General features: G+C 49.4%; 2 protein-coding genes across 7 annotated transcripts in view; one reads left to right on the plus strand and one right to left on the minus strand.

Annotated features, from left to right (window-relative positions):
- The window catches only part of LOC100437300 (stimulated by retinoic acid gene 6 protein-like), a 72,950-nt gene extending 72,242 nt beyond the window's left edge, over positions 1-708 (minus strand). For 3 of the 5 annotated variants that reach the window (XR_010136488.1, XM_063714138.1, XM_063714135.1), the window contains exon 1: positions 234-708. The gene's annotated coding sequence lies outside the window, so the exon portion shown is untranslated. Of the gene's footprint in view, positions 1-191 lie in introns of all 5 variants that reach the window. The other 2 variants (XM_063714136.1, XM_063714137.1) reach the window with 2 other exon arrangements.
- Positions 471-18,856, plus strand: IGFBPL1 (insulin like growth factor binding protein like 1). 2 transcript variants are annotated; one of them, XM_024252417.3, is made up of 5 exons: positions 477-985; positions 11,052-11,161; positions 11,911-12,027; positions 13,729-13,887; positions 16,163-18,856. In XM_024252417.3, the coding sequence occupies exons 1-4, from the start codon at positions 526-528 to the stop codon at positions 13,876-13,878; spliced, it is 837 nt and encodes a 278-aa protein (XP_024108185.3). In that variant the 5' UTR covers positions 477-525; the 3' UTR covers positions 13,879-13,887; positions 16,163-18,856. The 2 variants fall into 2 exon arrangements, with proteins under 2 accessions (XP_054375658.2, XP_024108185.3); XM_054519683.2 differs by lacking the exon at positions 13,729-13,887 and having other exon boundaries at positions 471-985.
- Positions 18,857-21,698: the final 2,842 nt, after the last annotated feature.

Genomic DNA, 21,698 nt, shown 5'->3' on the forward strand with positions numbered 1-21,698 from the left:
AAGAGTGGCCTCTGGAAGCCGAGTTGGAGGATGGGGATACAAGGTGGTAGGGTAACCCTCTTTTCATCCTTAGATGTATATGTAAAATCTACATTTTAAACCATATATTCTCTTTATAAAATAAAACTTTGAAAACTACTGAATGCAAAATAAAATTAAATAAAATAGCGCATCCTTCTGGGAGGATTTACGGGCATACTATCTGGAGCCAGCCTTGGATCCGGAGGCCTTACGGTTATCCAATCCTGACTCTGCCATAGCGACCTCGGGCAAGTTCTCGCCCCGACTGGGTCTCGGATCCCTCAAGAGTCCAATCGGAGGTCGGAGAGCTGCTCTCGGGGCGTCCCTCCAGCTCGGAGCCCCAGGCCGCGGGCACGGCGCGGGTCCCGGGCTGGAGCAGCGGTCTGCTGGCGCCCCGCGGTGCAGGCCCGGCCAATCAGCGGCCGCGGGGCGGGAGCGGTGACTGCTCGGCAGGCGCGGAGCGGAGCGCGAAGCAGAGGCGCCGCCGCTGTCCCGGAGTAAGCCATGCCGCGCTTGTCTCTGCTCTTGCCGCTGCTGCTTCTGCTGCTGCTGCCGCTGCTGCCACCGCTGTCCCCGGGCCTCGGGATCCGCGACGTGGGCGGCCGGCGCCCGGAGTGTGGTCCGTGCCGGCTAGAGGGCTGTCCGGCGCCTGCGCCCTGCCCGGCGCCCGGGATCTCGGCGCTCGACGAGTGCGGCTGCTGCGCTCGCTGCCTGGGAGCCGAGGGCGCGAGCTGCGGGGGCCGCGCCGGCGCGCGCTGTGGCCCGGGCCTGGTGTGCGCGAGCCGGGCCGCGGGGGCGGCGCCCGAGGGCACCGGGCTCTGCGTGTGCGCGCAGCGCGGTACCGTCTGCGGCTCCGACGGTCGCTCGTACCCCAGCGTCTGCGCGCTGCGCCTGCGCGCCCGGCACACGCCCCGCGCGCACCCGGGTCACCTGCACAAGGCGCGCGACGGCCCTTGCGAGTTCGGTGAGTCGGGGTCGGGGATTGGGTGGGTAGAGAAGGAGGGATTCCAACCCTCTGGAGTGTGGAGCGAAGGGGTGTGTCCACCCCTGCCCAGTGGTGGACGGCGCTGCCTGGCACTCAGTTTCCCCTTAGGGAGCAGTATTTCTTATCTCTTCTCGTGCTCAGAGAGACTGGGGCGAGAATCCTTGGAGACGCCACTCACTGTGCTAGTCGAATTTTTGGTGAGCCTGCTACCCCTTTTGATACTTAAGTACCTGCTGATGCAGTCACTTATTTGTAGGCGTGGTATGTTTGCCCCGCAGGAGACTGGGAGTTAAGGAGGGGGATCCCAGTTCCCAGGTATCCAGCGCTAGGTGGATTGTTTGAAGGGGGAGGAAGGGAAGTTGAGGATGGGGGAGGAAGGGAAGTAGAGGATGGGGGAGGAAGGGAAGTTGAGGATGCGGAAGGAGGATGAGTTCCAGACCGGGGAATCAGGAGTCACCAGGCCATAGCACCAGAGCCCCAGGGCCCCAGGTGTGGGATGGGGCTGAGCTGGGGTGCTGAGGGAGCTCCATCCAGGAAAAGTAAGACATTTGGAGACGTAAGATCTGAAAAGATTGTGGTGCTATTAGGGGCAGACCCAGGTTTCGTGGGTCTAAGACATATATAATTTGGAGAGTCCTGCCTTAAGTAAAGGAATAGAACTGCTAGGGACTTAGAAACTTATTATGAAATGCTAGGGACTTAGAAACTTAAGCTTCATTAACATCACAGTAAAATAATCTCTGAGTGCTATAGTTGCCCACCCTCTTTATGTACCTTTTGAAAACCAAACAAAAAGAAACCAAAACGTTAGCACTGCTTTACCGGCTTCCTAAGCATGAGTGTATCCCACCCACTAGGTTTTGAAGTGCCGCTGTGTACTCTGCCTGGAGTGGGCAGTGCAGAGTTTAGGGTGAGTGAGAAGGTGGCCAGTGAGTCCCAAGGAGCCTGGGTTTCGGCCTGGGGTTCAGGCTTCTGGGAAATAATTCTGGCCTGAGCCCAGAGACCGAGTCCAGACTTTAGTGCCTAAGTCAGTGTAATGAGTTAGCTTCAAGAAAGAAGCTTGGGGTGGGGTGAGACCTTTCCAAGCCTTAAGAAGTATCTAGTAGTCTTTCCTCTCAAGTGGTTCAGGTAGATGTACCCAAGTCCAGGAGACGCAATGGGTTGTTGGAGATGGGGCAGGAAGCCTCCTGTCCTGGGAAATGTAAAACCAGTGTGTGGCCAGTTGAGCACAGGAAAGTCACCATTGACTCTTCCTAACTGAAGCTCCCCATGGAGGACAGAGCTGGCTGGGGGTGCATCTGTGCTGCCTCTGGCTCCCTGAGTGGCCCTGGACGGGCCCCTTCCCCTCTCTGGCCATATCAGCCCCAGTGGAGTCATTGTTGAGGTCCCTTTCGCTCCGGAACACTTAGTTTCCGCCCTGTGGCACTTAAACAGTCCTGTTTCTTTCCTTTTGCTAGTTCCTGTCACTCGTTTTTATAACTGCTTTCCTCAGCAGTTAATTCACAGGCAATTCTCTTTGTCTCCAGACAGGTAACACTTTAACTCCACATGCAGGAGACATAAGAAATGCTGACCAAGTCCTCAGACTATAAATGGTGCTGATGATCTCAGATAATTTCTCCCCAGAGTGGCATTCTCTTCCTAAGAGAAAGGCACCTTAAAGACATTCAGACCAAATCTGCTGTTATACAGAGAAAGAGACTGAGACCCAGCAAGGTCAGAGCCCTTGTCCAGGGTGACCAGTAAAGGATGACCAGCTCCCTGGTCCCAACATCCTGTCCAGTGCTCTTTCGGCACAGGACTTGATAGTATTAAGTCAGGCAGATGGTGGTTACCATGGTTACCAGAGTGAGGCCAGATGGCAGATGGAAACTCCATACCCCTAATTCACTGAAAATTACCAAATGACAAGTAAATGTGACAGCCCCTTCACTCTGATCTATGGGATCTGAGGCCCACCTCAGGCACAGACTCAGGGAATAAAGATGTTCGTGGGGCCACACGGAAGCAACTCAGAACTGCTTTTCATGATCTCATTACTGACAGGCGTCAGGCCTCCCCGGGGTTCAGCCCTTCTTCCGCACCAGCCTTTGTGTCATCCACCACAGAACCGGGCACTGTTTGCCTGTCACTCTCTGTCTTGAAGTGCTAGTGTGGCCTCTGCCCTTGTGTCCGGATAAAGCATGAAGGTTTGGACAGGGGATGTTTCCTAGCCCAGGCAGCAGCTCAGTCTGTGCTGCCCTAAAGCCATCTTTTATTCAGAAGACACAGCGGGAGCGTTTTTTAACAATGCCCCTGGGGATCCCGGTTGAAGGAAAACAGACTGTGAGTCAGAGCAGGGCTGTTCTGCTTCAATATTCGTGATAAAATCACCCCTCCTGACTCCCTGGGTACCCAAGCACCTAGATTTCATGGAATGAGGCCTCGGGAAGTATTTATTATGTTGTTCACAGTGTGTGAAGGGCCCTTATACATGCCTCTGAGGAGCCTGGGGAAGCAGTTTTCAGGCTTAAATTCTGCCCTTTCCTCCTGTGCCGTGAAACGCCCCAAACTGCCACATAATGAGAGTGATCCTTTGATCCGCACACATGTATGGAAGACTCACATATGAATAATTCTTACTGTTGGAAATTGCTTTTGCATCTTTTTTTTTTTTTTTTTTTTTTGAGACAGGGTCTCACTCTATCTCCCAGGTGGAGTACAATGGCTTGATCACAGCCCACTGTGATCCTGGGCTCAAGGAATCCTCCTGCCTCAGCCTCCCAAGTAGCTGGGACTATAGCACATGCCATCATGCCCAGCTAATTTTTAGAATTTTTTGTAGAGACAGGATCTTACTGTGTTTCCCAGGCTGTTCTTGAACTCCTGGCCTCAAGCACTCCTCCCACCTCAGCCTCCCAAAGTGCTGAAATTACAGACATGAGATCCCATCCCTGGGCTGCACCCATCTTTTTACATGATTTTTACAAGTGCCCTGGGGAGGTCTCCTTCCCATTTGATAGAAGGGAAAGCTGAGGCACATGGAAAGAAATTCCCTGGAGCCACCTGGCTGGTCCCAGCTGTGAAAGGGCTCCAGTGTAGGTTTGCCTGGCTGTTTTGTTTTGAGACAGAGTCTCGCTCTGTCACCCAGGCTGGAGTGCAGTGGTGTGATCTTGGCTCACTGCAAGCTCCACCTCATGGGTTCACACCATTCTCCTGCCTCAGCCTCCTGAGTAGCTGGGACTACAGGTGCCCGCCACCATACCCGGCTAATTTTGTTTTTTGTATTTTTAGTAGAGATGGGGTTTCACTGTGTTAGTCAGGATAGTCTCGATCTCCTACCTCGTGATCTGCCCGCCTTGGCCTCCCAAAGTGCTGGGATTACAGGTGTGCACCACCATGCCTGGCCTGCCTCGCTATTTTCAGATGGGCGCTGCACAGCTAGCTGCTAGCAACCTGATCAGTAAGGTGCTGTGCACACGCCAGCCTTGAATCTTGGGAGTTTCTCAATCTGGGTCCACCTTCCTGTTTTTCCCAAGGTTTGTCACTTGTGCCTCTATTTAGCACTATAGCTCCTGAGAGAAGCCTTGAAGGATGGGGAGAGAATCCCAACGCTAGCAAGGGGGAGGCACAGCATGAACTGAGGCTCAGAGGTGGGAGCCCTTTGGTGGGTGTGCAAGTGGGCCTGTAGGGCTGAGGCTTGGTAGGATGGTTGGGAAAGGAGATGACACCCCAGAGTAGTTTGGGGTAGGCCATTGCAAGCTTTGGGTGCCAGGCCGAAGGGGGAAGCTTCATTCTGCACTTTGGGAGGCTGAGGTAGAAGGATTTCTTGAGGCCAGGAGTTCAAGGATAGCCTGGGCAACACAGCAAGATCCCATCTGTACAAAAAATTCTAAAAATTAGCTGGACATGATGGCATGTGCCTGTAGTCCCAGCTACTTGGGAGGCTGAGGCAGGAGGATTTCTTGAGCCCAGGAGTTCGAGGCTACAGTGAGCTATGATCATGCCACTGTATTCCGCCTAGGAGACAGAGTGAGGCCCTGTCTAAAAAAAAAGAAGAAGAAGAAGGAGGAGGAGGAGGAGGAGGAGGGAGAGGAGGAGGAAGAAGAAGGATGCAAAAGCAATTTCCAACAGTAAGAATTATTCATACGTGGGTCTTCAATACATTCTGAATTATTGGTTCAGCTTCTCACTGGTAAGATGGTATGGCCTTAGTATTATGATGATTATTATTGCTCTCATTACTTTAAAGGCTGGATAGTTCAGTGTGTGCACCCTATTTGTTAGCATTGGGAGAGGGTTGGGGTCCTACGGACAGCAAGTTAATGTCATGTTTCAAATGATAAATTAGATAGGAACAGGGTCCTGGCCAGCACCCGCCAGGGCATTGAGCCCTGGCAGCTTCAGTGAGCTCCTGAGACCCTGAATCTTAGAAAATTCAGCTTGGTTGAAATTCCAGCTCCGCTTAGAAACCTAGGTCGGTGCTAGTGTGTGTTACCAGGTAACCAGGAGAGGCAGTGAATGCCACTTCCTGAGAGGGACAAAGAAGGGGGTTTGTGCTCAAAACCCTTTCATGCTGAGGGAGGAGATCTGAGGCAGAGGCTGCAGGGAGCAGGATTAAGCTGTTTCTTGTTCCACATCATAACGTGACTGTTAGCATAAATTATCAGGGCTGTTCAGTGTGTTGATTATTAAAATCTTTGGTTGTGTGCTTTTTAATACAAGCGGATAGGGTCCTGGGGGATGACTTGATATCCTTTCTTTCCCTAGCACCATTAACTTTAAAGAAATCTCAGAGGGATTTGGGAAGATTTTTTCATTCCAGCCATCAATGATCGATATAATTGACGAGGTAGGGGGACAAATCACCACACACTATAATAATAATATTGATCCCTTTCATTTGTACAGATCCACACAGTTAATAACACAGTCACATCCATTTTCTCCCTTCACCCCAAGGATGCGAGGCTGTGGTCATTATCTTCATTTGCAGATAAAACGAAAATGATTAGCAACCTGCCCAAGCTCAAGTGGTTGGCAGCCAGACCCCTGGGCATTTCAGTCTCCCTCTGGTACTGTTTTTGCTCACCCGACAGTACTGCCTCCTGTGACCATGTGCATCTGGGTGACGGTCTTACCTGCTGGTTAGCCCTTGGATGGTTGGATTTGTGCAATTCTACTAGGGCTATTGCTGGCACAAGCAGAAGGAAACAAGTATCAGCAAGGAAGAGCTATAGGGGGATGAAGCTTCCACATTCACAGACTGGGCTAGCTAGAAGCCATCCTCCCTCCTGCAAGCCACATCATTCTTGTGAAAGCCAGGCAGAAAGGAAAGCCCTGGTTCCTCTGGCAGTGTGGCGGCTCTGGCAACAGTAAGAGTATGTGCTTGGCTCCCCAGAGTGAGGGCTGTAGTCATGGTCCCTGGTGCCTCTCACCCGAGGCCAGAGGAGGGTCTCATGCACGCAAGGAGCTTTAGAGGAGACTGCCTAGGGACAGCACACCCTGCTGAGTCCTCAAGTCCCTCTGCAGAGGTCTTTTACAGTTTGTAAGGGGTCTTGCAATTGTTCCTCACAACAGCCTTTGGGGAGTGGGCTGGGAAGGGAATAGATTCCTGTGCCCATTTTAAAGAAGAAGAAACTGAGGCCAAGACTGGGATGTGGCAGAGAAAGGATTTGAACCTGGACCCTTCCACCCCTGCCTGCCACGCTGTCCTTCCTGCCTGTGGTAGCAGCCATGACATTGAGCACTCCAGTGCCTTGCTGGAATGAGCCCTTGGGGATAGCAGGGACTAGAAATGTCCTGCTGGTGTCAAGGACACATTGCTCATGTTATGGGTTATCTTCACAAGAGCTGTTCCCTGGGGGTGATGTTTGGGGTGTTTCATTGTTGTATAGAAAGGAGCTAACACGGCAGGCCTGCGACCGTATCCTCAGAAAGGCCTGCTGGCAAGGTTGGCCCTGGGCTGGTATCTGGGGACTTAGATTTCAGGGGGGTTCCACTCTTCTCAGAATTGATGAGAGTGGCTCACTGTGCCTGAACTGTACAAACAATGTGGTTTATGCTGAATCCCTGCTCTCCTTCTCGGAGTGTGGAATTTGGGTATTCGGTTAGGCAGAGAGTGCCTCTGTGGCCAGCTCCCAGTAAAAAGCGTGGGCGCCAAGTCCCTCTTGAGCTTCTCTGGTAGACAGCATTTCACATGCTCGTGAGTCCATGGGGAGGGCTCTTGGAAGCTTGGGCCTGCTTCCCCCACCCTGACTTTTTCCCTTGGCTGATTTTGCCAGATGGGAAAATCCTTTCACTGTAATAAATCACAGCCTGAGTACCACTATATGCTGAGTCCTGTGAGTCCTCCTAGTCCTCCTAGGATATCATTGAACCGGAGCGTTGTCTTGGGGATCCCCCAACACAATCCCTAAGCAACTCTTCTCTTATTCTGGATCGGAGACCATACAGATAACAAATGTTCCACTTCAGAAACCAGTGTGGGAGTGAATGGAATCATGGTGCCTGGGTTTGAGTCCCTGTTCCTCTGGGCACTTTACCTTTCTGAGTCTTGGTTTTCTCATCTGTAAAATGGGGATGGAAGCAGCTACCTCACAGGGCTGCCATGAGGATTAAAGGGTGGTGTACATGGAAGGTCCTCTAGGGAAAAGGCAGGATGGTGTTAGCACAGTGGTTCAGAAGAGCTTGGGATCTGGAGCCAGATCACTGGGCTCATAGCCTCCTCACTACACCCTTTAATGCTCGGTAACCCAGGGCAGCGCCACCATCTGGCAGCTGGTGAGATTGCTGGAGAGATAAACAGGTTAATACCTGTAGGCAGAGGAGTGCTTAGCACACAGCGAGCGCTGTGCTAGCTGATAGCATAATAACAGTGTTATTATTATTGATCTTAAAGAGCTACTATGGATAAAAATATTTTAAATTTAAAATCAGATATGTTGGGCCGGGCGCGGTGGCTCACGCCTGTAATCCCAGCACTTTGGGAGGCTGAGGCGGGCGGATCACGAGGTCAGGAGATCAAGACCACAGTGAAACCCCGTCTCTACTAAAAAATAAAAAAAATTAGCCAGGCACAGTGGTGGGTGCCTGTAGTCCCAGCTATTCGGGAGGCTGAGGCAGGAGAATGGCATGAACCCGGGAGGTGGAGCTTGCAGTGAGCAGAGATCGCGCCACTGCACTCCAGCCTGGGCGACAGAGCAAGACTCCGTCTCAAAAAAATAAATAAATAAATAAAATAAAATAAAATAAAATCAGATATGTTAAAATATGTTAAAATTAAAAACAGGGCTGGGAATACAATGACTCATGCCTGTATTCCCAGAGCTTTGGAAGGCCAAGATGGGAGGACTGTTAGAGGCCAGGAGTTTAAGAGCAGCCTGAGCAACATAGCAAGACCCATCTCTACAAAAAAAAAAATTTTTTTTAATTATCTGGACATGGTAGTGCATGCCTGTAGTCCCAGCTACTCAAGAGGCTGAGGCAGGAGGATTGCTTGAGCCCTGGAGTTCGAGACTACAGTGAGCTATGATTGTGCCTTTCATTCCAGTCTGAGTGATAACATGAGACTCTGCCTCAAAAAAAGAAAATTAGAACCGGATTATTACGGCATGAGCAACATGAAATTTTTTGAGGTCACAGAACAACTATTCTGTATCTTGGCTATTAGTGGTAATTACATGACTGTATCCATTTGTCAGAACCTAGAACTGCACACCAGAAAGAATGAATTGTGCTTTGTGTAAATTTAAAAATAAATAAATAAATAAATAAAAATTTAAATGTCCCTTTAATTGCTTTGACGTCCCTTTAAAAGCAGGGCCTCTTTTGTAAAGGAGTTTGTATTTTTTGCCACAAAATCAGTTACAAAGTCAGTATTTCCAAGACAGTCTTTCTTAATTGTAGTTGTTGAAAGAGAGAGAGAGACTGAAACATGAGGAGACAGAGATGAATTGTGATTTACTGGTTTACTCATTTAGGCCTGAAAGGGATTGATGAAATCACATTTAAAATGTATGACTTTACATGAACAAAAGTAAACCATGCTGATTGAGAGTCTCCTTGGTATCCAGGTCTTTCTGACTATCACCATAGTGAGCCACTGGAGCACTGGTTTGGGCTCTCCTGGAGGCGGCATCCCAGCGCTTGTGTGGTTGGGGAGGTGCTGGCGGGACAATGTGAATAAATTAGACTGTCTTTGTCATCACAGATGGGGCTCCTGCAGAGCTCAGTGTTGTGGCTCTCTGTGGCTGTCAGGCAACGTTAGACATCTAGGATCTTGGTTCCAGGGGCTTTGGCTACATTCAGGCACATGGGTTGGGCACCACCCTTCAGAGGGCCCTCAGATGGTACAGCTGAATGAGTGGGCGGATCAGATAGAGGGGGAGGAAAGCAGCCTGGGATGGGGAGGGCAGTCTGTATTCAACTCACTGGTGGGCTGCTGGGACACCCAGGGGCTATGGGGCTCCAGAGGACAGCCCCAGGATCAACAGGTGGGAGTTACAGGCTTTAGCTCTAGGTGAGGATGCACTTTCATACCAGGGGAACCCTCCAAAGACAGGATGGCCTGGCTCCGTAGGTGGTGAGTTCTCCATCCCTGAAGGCATGCAAATGGAGGCTGTGTGGGCATGTCATACATGGTCAGGCACAGAATCACAGCGAATCAGGATGCTAAAGAGCCTCTCTAGTTTGAGACTGTGGCTCTAAGGCGATTTTCCAGAGATTTTTTTGGCACTGGCTTGACAGGGTCTGCTTCCCAGTCTGTCTGGAGAGGCCAAACTAGTCTCCTTTCTGCACCCTGATCCTCCTGTGCGTTGGGGTGTGATGCGACCCTGTCTGTCACCTCCTTCCTCCTGCCTTCTGTCTCCTCCCTTTGCTCTCCTTTTGTATTGCAGCCTTATCCAGGTGCAGTCTTGTGGAGAACAACAGGGCTGTCTTTGAGTCACCAGGCAAAGCCCTAGGAGTTCTAGACTCTGCAGTTTGATGGCCTGGAAATGAACATGTTTGTTCCTTGATTTGTCATGTGTTTGTTCATCCAGTCATCCTTTTGCTCCTGGCCCTCACTTGCATATCACATTAACTTACACTTTTCACTGATTCCATGGTTAGATCAGCTTGACCGCCCTAGGAAGCAGGGGTGTGATCCCCACCTTATAAATGACAGCTGGGTGGGAGCATTCCCTGGCCAGGCCTCTGCACTGCACATTGCCCGACACACTGTGGTGCTGGATGCCAGGGTGGCTGAGTTGCTGTCCAGTGCAGGTGAGAGCAGGTAGAAACGCCTGGCCTTGATTATTCCAGCCCAGTGTGAGCAGAGCAGATGCCAGGCACGGGGAGGAAGGCAGAGTGTGGAGTAGGAGTTCGAAGCATCTAACACTGGGTCCTGTCCAGAGAGCCCATACCCTTCCTCTCCTCTCTGTCATGTTCTGGCAGTCTCGAACCACATTTCCCTGATTCCCTGATTTGCCCAGGCTTGGGTCGGCTTCTGGGGGTGGGGAGGCAGAGGGAGTGGGGGAGCCCTGGGGAGTCTTTACTCTGTGCATGCAAATGGGCATCTTGAATGGACCGCAGGGGGTTGAGCTCCAGGGTGTGTGCAGCTGTTCTGCCTGGCATTCTTCTTCCTAACGCCCTCCACGTGGAAGGAGAAAACCCCATCTGTTAGAAGACTCTGCCATTGGTGGCGTGACACCAGCCCCTCTAGTATTCGGCTGCCGTGTTTCCTGGTTGAGCTATAGCAGATGGCAGCCGGAGCCTGGAACGGACCCTGGGAGGGAGCACTGAGGCCCAAGCTCTGCCACAGATGGTGCTGGGGGAATTTGGGAAGTCGCCCTTCCCCTCTGGACCCCTGCTTCCCCATTGGTAAAACAATCATTGGATCAGGAGATTGGTCGGCAGCTTTCCAGGTCTGAGGAAATCTCTCTTTTAGGATTCCTGCCCAAGCGTGATGTGCCGCTCCCCTCATGTCAGGACATCACAGTGGGCTCTCAGTGGCAGGGGAATTTAGAGGTGGGTTGCTTGGAACCCGGCAAGGTAAAGGTTGCATCTCCCTGTCTCCTCCTCCTAGCTCCTGTGGTCGTCGTTCCTCCCCAAAGTGTTCACAACGTCACCGGGGCGCAGGTGGGCCTGTCCTGTGAAGTGAGGGCTGTGCCTACCCCAGTCATCACGTGGAGAAAGGTATTTCTGTCAAAGAACTCATGCATCTCGTGTGTGTGTGTGTGTGTGTATGTGTGTGTGAAAGAGATGGAGAAACAGAAAGACGTGAGTGGTAAAAATGTTTTTCTTTTAAGTGTGTTTATATATATATATGCCTTTATAGGTGGGCCAGAGGATGAAGAAAAGATATCATCTGTACCACTCCTCTGCCTTGAAACTTCTACCCCAAAGCTCTCCCCTTAGAAGGGGACATTGCAACCCTTCCTGTGCCACTTACACCCTTGGCCACTTAGGGACCCAGAAAGCTGTGCTTTTACCCAGTCTGCTTCAGCTGCGGTAGCCATGTGTGTGTGTATCCTGCTTCACTTCGGGGCTGTGTTTCAGACAGACCTGGCTGGTGGCAGAAGACTCAGTCCTATTCCAAAACCAAATCTTCTAAAGACCAGTTTTAGAGAGACCGGCAAGGATCACAGTGAATGTTGTCCCCTTAATGTCAACAGCCCTGAGACGGGCGGGCGTTGAAATTCTGAATCTTTCTGTGGGATAGTGGTGATGTTCGGGTCTTTGCTGTCCGGCAGAGCGTGCTGTCTATATGTACAAGTAGGTTTAAAAATGACTGATGTCACTTGCACAGGCGTGAGCAGTGCTGGGGTTTCCGTTTTTGAATCAGTGGGAGGAGGAGGAAGGAGGAGGGCAAGGAAGCCTATGGGATGCTCTTTATCCAGAATTGCTTTTTCTAAGCCCCCTCCTGGCATTCCTGTCCCCTGTAGGTCACGAAGTCCCCTGAGGGCACCCAAGCACTGGAGGAGCTGCCTGGGGACCATGTCAATATAGCTGTCCAAGTGCGAGGGGGCCCTTCTGACCATGAGGCCACGGCCTGGATTTTGGTGAGTGTTTAGGATTATTGGATATTATTGACTGACCATTATAAACCATCCTTTATATTTCTACAACACATTACATGTTTCAAAGCTGTTCTTACCCATTTCTCACTGGCCCCTCCAGTAATTGTGAGGCAGGCAGGGCAGGTTTCAGATCTGCTGGGAACATACGTGTTCTGCTGCCAGGGGCAGAGTGATGGCCCCACAGTGATGTCCACGTCCTCACCCCCAGAACCGTACGATGTTACATGGCAAGGTGGTGGGAGGGAGGTTGTGGTTGCTAAACAGCTGAGATAAGGAGATTCAAGATAAGGAGATTAGCCTGGATTATCCGGGTGGGCCAATTTAAAGGTGGGTCTTTAAGTGTGGAAGAGAGAAACAGAAGAGTCAGAGGCAGACTGAAGTGATTCGATGTGAGGAGGACTTGACCCACCATTTCTGGCTTTGATGATGTTGGAAAGGGCCGCAGCCAAGGAGTGCCAGCATCCACTAGGAACTGGAGAAGGCAAGAAAATGAGTCTCCTGAGAGCCTTCAGAAAGAATGCAGCCCTGCTGGCACCTTGATTTTAGCCCACTGATTTTAGCCCCCTTTGGGCTTCTGACCTCCAAAACTGTAGGTAATAAATGTGTTTGTTTTAAGGCACTCAGCTTGTGGTGATTCGTTACAGCAGCCCAAGGAACTAGTACACCTGCCTAAGGTCACCCGCTGGTAAAGGCAGAAGGTGGCACATTCGAGTCCTCCTCCAGAGCTCTTTCCTGCCACTCACAGCACTTTTACCAAGATGAAGAATGCCACATGTTTGAAAGAGTGATGGAATGAGGAGATAGGGGTCCATGTCGGGTCAGTCACTGTACCTTTCTGAGCCTCCATTTCCACTGTTGTTAAAAGAGGGCTTCAAACTGAAAGACCTCTGAGGGCCTCTGTGGCCCTGGCAGTCTGTGATTAACCTGTGAGTCTCCTGTAAAAAGAAGACCATAATGCTCACCCTTCCCCCACGACTGGCATGGGTTTAAAACGAGCTGATGTGCGTACCCCAGCGCGTGATCCTTAGGATGATTTGTAATTGATGGAAGCAGTTGGTTGTAACAAGAGAAAGCAAAAGAGAAGTGAGCTGGTTATGGACCTGGCTGTGAACATCCTTGGGGTGCTTCCTAAGGACAACCTCCTCATTCCACCCACAGCTCTGGGAGGCTTGGTGACTCTTCTCCACCCAGCTGAGAGATTGGGAATGCAATTGGCTGTGCGGTTTTTTCAAATCAAGCACATTCCTCTATTTTCTTAGGAGAAAAGACAGGGAGAAGAGGTTATCTCTGGTGGTATTTTGTAGAGGCTGCCCCTATAGGGAATACTTTGTGGATCATTCTTTGGTCAGTAGATTTTTGTTCTTCTTTTAACTTGAGGTATTTTCCAAATAACCGATACTTTGCAGCTTTAATACAAAAGACCAGGTGGCTCACAGTAAAAGGCAGGTATGCGGAGGAATCATTCGGATGACAGCCACAATAGGGAGCGTGCCTTTCAAGAGGGTCCCTGGGAAGGAAATTTACCTGCGTGCTCCTTGGCAGCCAAGGCAAGGAGAGAAATAGAGCAAGTTTTACCTTATTCTGAAAAGGAGGAAGTATGCAGACTTATCATTAAGAACTAACTAAGGAAGTCATTTTGCTGTACCTTATGTAACTGTATAAACTTGCCTGTTGTATTTCTAGATCAACCCCCTGCGAAAGGAGGATGAGGGTGTGTACCAGTGCCATGCAGCTAACATGGTGGGAGAGGCTGAGTCCCACAGCACAGTGACGGTTCTAGATCTGAGTAAATACAGGAGCTTCCGCTTCCCAGCTCCCGATGACCGCATGTGATGGAGAAATGTACATGTTCTACGTCATTTTCAGTATTTTACACCCATGTTATGAGATATTTGAGGTGGCTTATAAGACCTGTAATAAAAAAGAAGAAAAATACGTAAATGGGGGAAACCAGGGAGAGAGCAAAAGAAGAGTAGGGACATACTTAGATGAGCAGTAGAATCCCTGGTATATTCTGCACACATCTCCCTCTGAGCTTCTTAGCATGCAAAGACAAGAGCTGTGAACATGATGTGTGTCCATGAGATGAAAAGACCAGTTGTGTTTTGGGGCTGGAGGGAATATTTCCTCTGTATTCTTCTAGAAAGAGCACTGAGAGAGGTAGCAGACAGTGTCATTGTGACAGCATCCATGTGAAAATATTCCCACAAAGAAGATGCTTGAGCTTCCTTTGTATGTTCCTGGAGCTCTTCCTTGTTCAGGACGCCTGAGCTTCCTTCCTGGGGCTCAGGCCTTGCCTTCCTGTCCTCAACATTGTATGCTGCTTTGCAACACATCTCCTTGTGGGTAGGGGCAGAGAGAATCTCTGCATCCCCTCTGGCCAGGGCCTCCTAGTCTGTAGTCACACAGGTGACAGCTGGGGTTGCATCTGTTCCTTGCCTACAGGTGAACTGGGATTTCGGGAAAGGGATCACTTTATAAGCCAGCTTTTGCTTGTAAATATCCCAAAATCTTGCTGGCTCACAGCCACAGACGTTGATCACTTGCTCATGTTCCATGTTATAGCTGTGAGCTGGCCGTGGCCCTGCCCCATGTGTCCCCTCATTCAGGACCCAGCTGGAGGAGCAGCTCCAATGTGGAACATGTCCGTTCTGTGGCCAGGCTGCACACACCATTGCATTTAAAGTTTCTGCTAGGATGTGATGTGTGCCCCGCCCACTTACAGACCAATCAATAGGTCTGGGATGGGGAGGACGGGTGGTCCCAGTGGGGATGGTGTGGGAGGATGTGTGCTTCACTCACCAGAGGCAAAAGGGCAGGGATTGCATGATCCTCTTTTTTTTTTTTTTGAGACAGAGTCTTACTCTGTCGCCCAGGCTGGAGTGCAGTGGTGCGATCTCGGCTCACTGCAAGCTCCACCTCCTGGGTTCACGCCACTCCCCTGCCTCAGCCTCCCGTGTAGCTGGGACAACAGGCACCTGCCACCACGCCTGGCTAATTTTTTTGTATTTTTAGTACAGATGGTGTTTCACCATGTTAGCCAGGATGGTCTTGATCTCCCGACCTCATGATCCACCCACCTTGGCCTCCCAAAGTGCTGGGATTACAGGCGTGAGCCACCACGCCCAGCCTGCATGATCGTTTTACAGGAATGAGGGAGCAGTGGTGAACAGGCACCATTACCAAGGCTGATCAACAGGTGCTTAATAGAACAGGAAAAATTAGAAACAAGTCTGATAGGGTTTCTCAAAAGCAGGGGGATTTTGCCATGGTTTTAGTTATATTATTCTTTTAGCCACTACTGTTGCACACCTTCTGTGTGCAAGGCCTTACTTCTGGTCTGTAGGGGATCACAGAAAAACAAAAAGTGGACATAATTATAATACAAGGAGTGCGATGTAAGGGAATGGGAGGAGATATTAAGACATGAAACGCAGCTTAGAACTGGGGAAAATGAAGGAAGAATCATCGAGGAGGTGGCATGAGGGTTGAAGGATGGGTGTACGTGAGTAGTTAGAGGCCCTAGAAATGGGGAGAAAAATATGAAAATGTAAAACTGTGAAATAGGAATTCAACAAAGAGTTAGGAGATTGGGTCTTAAAATTGTCTTCCTGATGATATGTGACTTGTTTTATATAGATATGTTTCTAGTTTTAAATATATATATCTATAATTTTCAAATACATGTATATTTTGAGGCAGAAATGATTCTGGGGTGTGAATACATCCAAAGGATACCATGAAAAATTGTGGAATTTTAAGACCATCACTGCTGCCTAGGTCTTGAGTTCCTTCTGTGACACACAGTATTGCCAGCTCTGGCTTGCATACTTCCAGGGATACAGAGCTCACTACCACTGAGAGCCATCTGTGGATTTTCCAATGGTTGAAAGGGTCTTCTTATTAAGCTGGAGTCTGCCGCTCTGAAACGTCCACCTTTTGGTCTTAAAAGTACTTCTTGGGGCTCCACAGGGCCCTTCACTCTCCACCGGCACCATTTCCTGCTGGGGAGGGATTTGAAGTGAAGGATCATTTCCCCCACCTTCCATGTAACACATAGTTGATTGTAACAGAGCAGCCTTACGTTCTCTAATTCTTTTTCTCCTTTTCTTCCTAGGGTCTTAGAAACATTGATCACAGGATGATGGAAAAGTCAAATAGCGGATCTTTGTGCTTCATGAAGAGTTGGAAAACCTGTGTGTGTAGATGACCCCTTTTGTGTGTTTTTAAAAATTAGATGCAAACTAGATTTGTAAGCAGATGGAGTTTTTAGCAGGGCAAACAGTGAGAAACGGATTTGCATGTGGCTTCTTTATACTTTTGAAATGAGTTGGTCCGTGAGAAGTCTTTTTGTAATTACTCTCTTCCAGGGATATCACAGAATGGCATGTTTGCAATTTCTAAAGGGCTCGTGTCAGCTGTGACTCTTTACCTCATTTGTCTATGACCTATTAGTGGTGCTCTGTGACTTAGTGTGTGTTGTAGAAGGAGGGATGAGGGTCCCAGCTGTCCTCTGCCTGACTGTAACTCGCTGTGTGACCTGAACAGGTCCCTTCCCCTCTCTGGGCCCTGGTCCCTTCATCTGTGAGTATGGCATTTTAACTGGATGTTATCAATATCCCTTTTAGCCCTGCCATCCTAGAGTAAGATGACCTTTTGGGAAAATTACAGGAGGTGTGGTCTTAGTGTTCTTTCTAAAATGGTATTCCCTCAGAAACAAATTCCATTCCTTTACCCCAGGGTGTGGACAGCTGGCTGTAGCTCTTCTATTCCTACCTTTTTCCCTTTTAAGGAGATTTAGTTTTAGTTGGGATGCTTTACCAGACTCAGGAGCGCCTTGGCTGGGTCTTTGGAGACCAGAGCATCCATTTGTTAGCCTAGCATTCTCTTTTTTAAAATTTTATTTTGAGACAGGGTCTTCCTCTATCACCCAGGCTGGAGTGCAGTGGCATGATCATGGTTTACTGCAACCTTCACTTTCTGGGCTCAAGTGATCCTTCCACCTCAGCCTCCCGAGTAGCTGGGACCACAGGCATGCCCCACCACACCCAGCTATTTTTTTTTTTTTTTTTTTTTTTTTTTTTTTTTTGTAGAGACAGGGTCTCCGTATGTTGCCCAGGCTGGTCTCAAACTCCTGTGCTCAAGTGATCCTCCTGCCTTGGCCTCCCAAAGTGCTGGGATTACAGGCATCAGCCACTGTGCCCGGCCTAGCCTAGCATTCTCTAAACAGGTGGTTAGAAGCAGTGGAGACCAGGCTTCTCATGATCAAATTGTAAAAAAAAGAGGTCAGGTGTTATCTCCAGACTGTGGAATTAGATTGTAGTAGAATATATTTTACCTACAAACATTTTGACCTCACCCAAGAGTAAGGCTCTCTTTTTTTTCTTTTTTAATGAAAAAAGAAAGGAGAATATTTGCTATCTTATCTTAAAAAAATAGATCCTTAGGTGATTACAATTTTAGAATAAGAATTGAAATCCCTTACTATGCACAGTCCTTTAAGTTCATAAAGCTTGATCCCAACTCTGGGAGATGGGGCAGGACAGGTGTTAATGTCCCTGCATTTTGCAGATGAAGAAACCAGGCTCTGAGAGGAGAAGCTACTTGCCCAAGGTCTGAAGGCCTCTGAAAGAGGAGCAGAACTCGGGGCACCTGGCCCTCCTTGGTCCCCTCTCTACTCCACAGTGCTGCTACTCAGGGTCATCTCAAAACTATGTAAAGGCAGATGTTGCCAATCCACAGGCTTCAGGGACTCTTATCAAGACTCATCCCAACTTTTAAGGCACACTTTCATACCACTCACATTGTGCATTACATTTTGGAGTCCTTGTTGGAAGTGAACTTTCCGCCTGTAAGCCTGCCATTTCATATCTAAAATATTGGGATGGCACCACCTTTTGTACTATGCAGCAGAAGACTGGCCTGGGATTCTGGAAACATGAGATCCATTTGCATATTAATCCCCCACTCGCTGTGTGACCCCGAGCAAGTCTCCTTCACTTTCTGTGCCTCAGTGTCCTTATTTGAGTAAAAGGGGAATAAAACCAGATGAGTGGTTTTCAAACTTTAAAACACTGGAAGCTCTCTTTGAAAACAAAAGATGAGAATTGAAATGGATGGCACTGGAAGCTGTTCTTGTCAACTGGGGTTTGGAGCTGCCAGGGGACCTGCTCACATCCACTCCTCACTCAGCACCTCCCGCCCCTCTTCTCCACGCACTGTGACTTACTTCCATGTGTGAGGGCCTGCAGTTAATTCTCCTGTGTCTTGAATGGTTGGGAGATGATTTGGTCAGACCCTTAGTGAAATGATGTGGGAAGGAACAGGGATGCTGTGGCTCTGAAGAAGGCAGTAGAACATCCCACATCTGCTAATAAGCACATTTTGCAAACTCAGTTGACTCACCTCAGATTTGCCTGGTGAAAATTGAAGGGCTGGATGTAGACCCAGAGAGCAGGGTGGACAGAGCCCGTGCTGGAAGTACTGAGCATCAGGACCGTATGGGGCTGGCTTTAGCATCATCATTCTGTGCAGACAAATAAATAATTAATGTCACACTGTCTGAAATTTTCACCACAACCAAAAAGGCGCATTAACATGATTGTTCCAGCCTCATGGTTTTTTCAAGTGTGAGTGCCCAGAGACCTCTTCAGAGGCTAAGAGAGAGCATGCGTTGCCACAGCTGTTAGCATTTGGAGACATAATTACAATGCCCTCCCCTCCCCGCACCAAACCTGGGTTTTTCTACTGTTTTTGTAGATGTCATGATGTCACGACCTCTGCACCGTGAAAATAAATGTTTTTAAGGACAGTCTTTGTGGTGTCTTTGTTGTAGGAATGCTGTATAGGTGGGTGCAGGTCCCACTGGTATTCCTTTATCATCCCTCATGCATCCTGTCCTTTCTTCTGCGTGCCCACTTCAGCTACTTAGTCTAGACCCTCCTTACCTCTCACGCCTGGGCTACGATCACAGCCCCATTGTTCACCTTGCCCGCAATTTTTAACCAGCCCTAATCATCTTACACTACTGCCCTTGACTATGTGTGTCCTGCCATGTAAGCATTCTAGTACTTAATTCACTTGCTGAGATATGTGCTCTGTCCCCTCCCACACACACTGAGTAGCATTCTCCAGGTGCCAGATGGGTACAAGATGCTGAAAATCATATGTTTGGAATCATCTGGATTCCTCCCATATGAAAGTAGATAGAATCAGGTCCTGAACTCAGACTCCAGCGGAGGCATGGGTGGGATGAGGTCACTATCCCTGGCAGCATATGGTGTCTGCTTTGTGGTTAGAGCAGAGGGAGATCAAGACTTCCCAGAAGAGGAGGCAGGCATTTGAACTGGCAGGAGTGGGTGTGGGGGATTCCAGGCTAAGGAAACAGCATGCAAAAAGGAGTCAGGGTAGAGAAATGCAGTGTAGTTTGTGAACAGGGAGGAATGGCCAGTTGCTGCTGCTCAGAGCTGTGGTGGTGGGTGGGTAGTATTTTGGGGCAACACCCCTAAATGCAGACAGAGGAGGTTGAACTTGTTGCCGTAAGCAGTGGACAGCCTGAATCTCTGTCTTCTGTTGTCAGCTGGGCTTGAGGAAGACAATTCCACAGCCCATGTTCAATCCCAAATGTATCTGCTTTCCCCCTTAAATAAGGCTAGTTTTTAGTTAAGGTGGATTTTTTTTTCTTTCAGGTTTTATGGTGAAATTAATTCCAACATCTTTAAAAACACTGTCCTGCCGTCTCCTCCGGGGATGGATGGTGCAGGAGAAATGAATAAGAACGGCAGACCCAGCGACAGTAAAAGTCTCCACTAATGAATTTCCTCCTTCCCAGCCTTTACCAGGGCGTCTTGAACATTAAATCAGACAATGATTATTCCATGGTATTTTAATTAAGGGAAAGCCAAGTACTCTGGTGTCGCAGTTTAATGAATTCAGAACGTGGAAGCCCAGTGCCCAGGGCTGAGTTGGACACCAACACTTGCCCACGCTCTAGCTCTCTGGGGCTGACCTCTCTCCTGGAACGTGAACTCCTTTACGGCCAGGGCTCCTTTTCAGTTCAGCCTCGATTGCACCCAGCAGTGAGAAGTGTGTGGGTCCAAGGAGGCAGACTTCCCTGTTGGCTTTCACTGTGGCTGTCTCTTCCTCATACCTACATCTCCCCTCCTATATTAGGGAACGGTTGATTCTCGAGGGAAGAGTAAAAATCCTGAGTACTAGGGAGTGGGGGAACAGTCGCCCCTCTTTTCTCCATGCATAAACCCACCCATCACACACATTTGCAGAGCTCCTCCAGTGCACCAGGCATCGCCAGGTAGCAAAGGGTCTACAATTGCTCACAGACCTCGGAGTCTCAGCTCTGGCACAGAAGGCTGCTTGTGGTGCCAGGCGGCATGCCTCTGTCTCTCTGCTGTTGAAGGTGTATGCAGCTCTTGCTTGGGTGGAAAGGGCACTAGCTTTAGAGTTGGAAGACCCAGAACTAAGGTCAAGCCCTGTCAGAGACTGCAAGGCTGGGTCACTTCCATCAACTCTTAGAGTCTCCATTTCCTCTTCAATCCAGGAAGGGTGGCATCCCTGCCCTGGCCTGTTGCTCTGAGAGCCCCGTGTGTGAATGGCCATGCACTGTCTGTTCTGCACAGATCTTGGAGGGCTGTGTGCCAGTGGGAGAGGGCTGGGAGAGAAATTAAACATGCTCAGAGTATGTGAGACATAGTCTAGCAGGACAAAAACATTAGACCCGTTTCAACCAATGAGAGCTGCCTCAGTACAAGACTAAATGAAGGGTGCCCAGAGACCTCTTCAGAGGCTAAGAGAGCATGTGCTGCCACAGCTGTTAGTGCAAAAGGTTAGCTCAAAGGGTGAGATTGCTTAAATGAGAAGTTCAGAGGAACTGTCCTGGAAGGGGTGGCCCTTAAGTAGGGCTCCAAGAAAAAGGAACAGCGTGAGCACGGCTGGATGGGAGGCAGCAAATGGCCCATGACAGCATTAAACTCAAAAAACGTCCTTGTGAGAAGCAGTCTCCTGTTGGCATATCTCCATGGACGTGCCATGGGTGGCAGAGCTGGCGCGAGCTGCCAGCAAAACCCAGGGTCTTCCACAGGGTTGAACTGTCCTGTCACAGACTATACTTCCCATCTCCTCTTGCACCTAGGCTGGGTCATGTAGCTAGTGAAATGTGAGTAGAGGTGATATGTTCCATGCAGAGCCCAGGGCTTTCAAAAAGTCGCTGTGCCTTTTCTGCACTTTCTTCCCCATTTACCAGCTGACATGGAGATCTGTGAGGCCCCCAGACAGGGGTTTTCACTTGGATCCCTGGACCCCTTGGGATTCTATAGGTAGATTCACGGATTCTGTGAACTCCTTGAAAGTGTGCAAACTGTGTGCATGTGCGTGTGTACATCCTTTTCATGGTAGAAAGGTCTATTGCTTTGATTAGCTTTTCAAAGGAATACAAAACATAAAAATGGTTAAGAAGAGGCCAGGTGCGGTGGCTCATGCCTGTAATCCCAGCACTTTGGGAGGCCGAGGTGGGCAGATCACCTGAGGTCAGGAGTTCGAGACCAGCCTGGCCAACATGGTGAAACCCTGTCTCTACTAAAAATACAAAAGTTAGTCGGGCATGGTGGTGGGAACCTGTAATCCCAGCTACTCGGGAG

Source organism: Pongo abelii, chromosome 13, assembly GCF_028885655.2.
Source record: "Pongo abelii isolate AG06213 chromosome 13, NHGRI_mPonAbe1-v2.0_pri, whole genome shotgun sequence".
Lineage (NCBI taxonomy): Eukaryota > Metazoa > Chordata > Mammalia > Primates > Hominidae > Pongo > Pongo abelii.

Bases quoted from the DNA above. Each gene is read 5' to 3' on its own strand.
- IGFBPL1 (XM_024252417.3), top strand. From the start codon at position 526: ATGCCGCGCTTGTCTCTGCTCTTGCCGCTGCTGCTTCTGCTGCTGCTG. The intron at 11,162-11,910 runs GTATTTCTGTCA...TGTCCCCTGTAG, and splicing joins CAGTCATCACGTGGAGAAAG to GTCACGAAGTCCCCTGAGGG. The intron at 12,028-13,728 runs GTGAGTGTTTAG...TTGTATTTCTAG, and splicing joins AGGCCACGGCCTGGATTTTG to ATCAACCCCCTGCGAAAGGA.